This window comes from Arachis ipaensis, chromosome B01, assembly GCF_000816755.2.
Source record: "Arachis ipaensis cultivar K30076 chromosome B01, Araip1.1, whole genome shotgun sequence".
Taxonomy (NCBI): domain Eukaryota; kingdom Viridiplantae; phylum Streptophyta; class Magnoliopsida; order Fabales; family Fabaceae; genus Arachis; species Arachis ipaensis.
Genome location: NC_029785.2, coordinates 33364104 through 33366364, shown reverse-complemented (window position 1 = coordinate 33366364; position 2261 = coordinate 33364104). Strand labels below are relative to the sequence as shown.

Here is a 2261-nt window from a genome sequence, read left to right as displayed (position 1 = left end):
ATATGGATATTTTAAGTATAAAATGTTATTAAAATTTTAGTCTTCGTTTCCAAAAATTTCAGTCCCTTGTGTCTTCATTTTTTGGACATATTGAAATACTGAAATTTTGGAGATAGAAACTAAAATTTTAGTATTAGTCTTTGGACAAACAAACATAATATTGAGTCCCAATCACTTAATCTCCATCTCAGTGCATCAAAACAAACACTACCTAAGTAATATCTTAAATAAGACAACAACCATTTGGCATATGCCTATATTTTTTATAATAGAATCATTAGATAGATTATTTTCACTCCCTATTAAAAAATATTATGTTATTCTAAACAAATATGATCACAAAATTATTTATTCATATAAAAATTACTATGTATATAGATACATCATTGTTTTAACAAGATCAAAGGACTTAAATTGTCTACCATCTTTCTAGTAAAATATTCTATTTCCCAACCGGTTTTTTTTTTTTTTTTCACACACACACTCATCTATTTTCACACTAAAAGTTCTTCTCTACCACAACCCAGCTATGGCAAACAGGTTTGCCACTTGTACAGTGCCTCAGCCACCATTCCCCACCCCTTATGAATTGTAAGTAAATTAGTATAGGCTTGCAATTTTGGGATTGCAAAAAACTTGCACTTCTTGAATGATAGCCCTGGACTCATCACCAAAAAGAGAATCCTTCCCATCTTTCCTCTTTGCATAAGACAATCCCAATCTTGACTTAGCTTGCCTCAAATCACCAACCCCTGAATTGGTATCAGGCCCAGCAAAGCCCCCCATAACTGGTGCCAGTGGAGGCCCAATTAGGAGTCCATCGGCCCCAAATTGCGGCCCTCCACGAGCGTAATCAAATAGGGCTGCACCACTTCCACCAATTTTAGGTAAGATAATGGGCTCAACATCAGGCCCATTGTTGTTGTTGTCGGCCCAATAGAACAAGAAGGGATCAAAGGTGTCATAGTAGTCATCTGTGCTTCTATAGCCCTCAGGGTTGAATCCACCAAACTTGAAGGACTTGTTTGTGTAGCCAATTATGACACAGGGTCCCTTGAAATCACAGCACTCATGGAAATTTGTTGCACTAAATCCGTCAATTGTTGCCCTATAGCAGCATTTCAGTTCCTTCCCTGCCAAGGACAAGTCAGAAATTAACAAAAATAGTTAACTTTCATAAGTAGCATCTCAAATAATTAAGTAAATAAATAAATCTACATAGAATCACTTGATTAGATGACAAAATGTTTTTTTTTTTGGTGTTTTATGACAANTTCCTTGCTTGCCTTAATAACTGACGAGATTGATGATATGACTAAGTAATTGTAGATTGAACTTATTAGAGACAGATGAGAGAGTGAGTAGTACCGTTGAGGAATGTACTAGCTACCAAAGAAATTGGAAAAGTGAGATCAATATCATGATATTTAATTTGAGGTTTGTCATCATCAGCGCTCTTCTTCTTCCAACCGAATAAGCAATGGGGAGTTCTTGTTTTCCACCCTTGGAATGGCAGAGTGTTTGGCATACAAGATGATGATAATGATGCTGATGCCATCCCATCCACATCTAACTGTATCTGTATCTGTATCTGATATATCCACAAATATTATATTATGTATATATCTCGTCCACCCCCTCCAATAAAAAGTACAATTCATCATCACCTTATCCTCACGAAATATCTTGCTTCTCAGAGGGTAAGAGAGAAATTAGACCCCACTTCAATTAACTAAATACGAATACTTGGGAGATACAATATGCATGAAAGCTAGAAAATGAAACTTGAAATGTTATGTTATTACCTTTTTTTTTTTATACGAAATAACTAAATTTTATTATGCGAAGTATAAATACAAGAGATAATAAGTTCAGTATCACAACAATGACTAGAGGTAATTCCTACGAAGTAAGTATGCATACAGAACTTGTACAACCTAATGAGTACATATACTACTACGTTAATACCCAATTTTGTACCACAACTATCATGGAAATTCAATTATTAGTACTAGATTCGTTACTATACACCAAAGTTCTAAAAACAACCATTTTAGTGCTCGATTCACTAATTTATTAGCTTAATCAGTTTAACTATGATTTAATTAAAATAAAATGATATATCAAATTATAAATAAACACAAACAATGTAGATATAAATAATTTTCGTAAAAAAATATTGTAAAACGTAATCACTTTAGTTATTGAACTTAAATTATCCATTAAAATTCTATAACCCAAAATGTATTGGTAAGAAAGTA

At 33.3% G+C, this 2261-nt stretch overlaps 1 protein-coding gene across 1 annotated transcript; it reads right to left on the bottom strand.

Moving 5' to 3' along the window:
* LOC107628536 lies at positions 334 to 1670 on the bottom strand. Its single transcript, XM_016331179.2, has 2 exons — positions 1369 to 1670; positions 334 to 1133 (listed from the first exon to the last, which is right to left on the bottom strand). Exons 1-2 carry the CDS (start codon positions 1556 to 1558, stop codon positions 601 to 603), a joined length of 723 nt encoding a protein of 240 aa, XP_016186665.1. The 5' UTR covers positions 1559 to 1670; the 3' UTR covers positions 334 to 600.

Coding starts and splice junctions, on each gene's coding strand:
- LOC107628536 (XM_016331179.2), bottom strand. CDS start 1,558: ATGGCATCAGCATCATTATCATCATCTTGTATGCCAAACACTCTGCCA. Junction 1,134..1,368: donor AGCTAGTACATTCCTCAACG/GTACTACTCACT, acceptor TGTCCTTGGCAG/GGAAGGAACTGAAATGCTGC.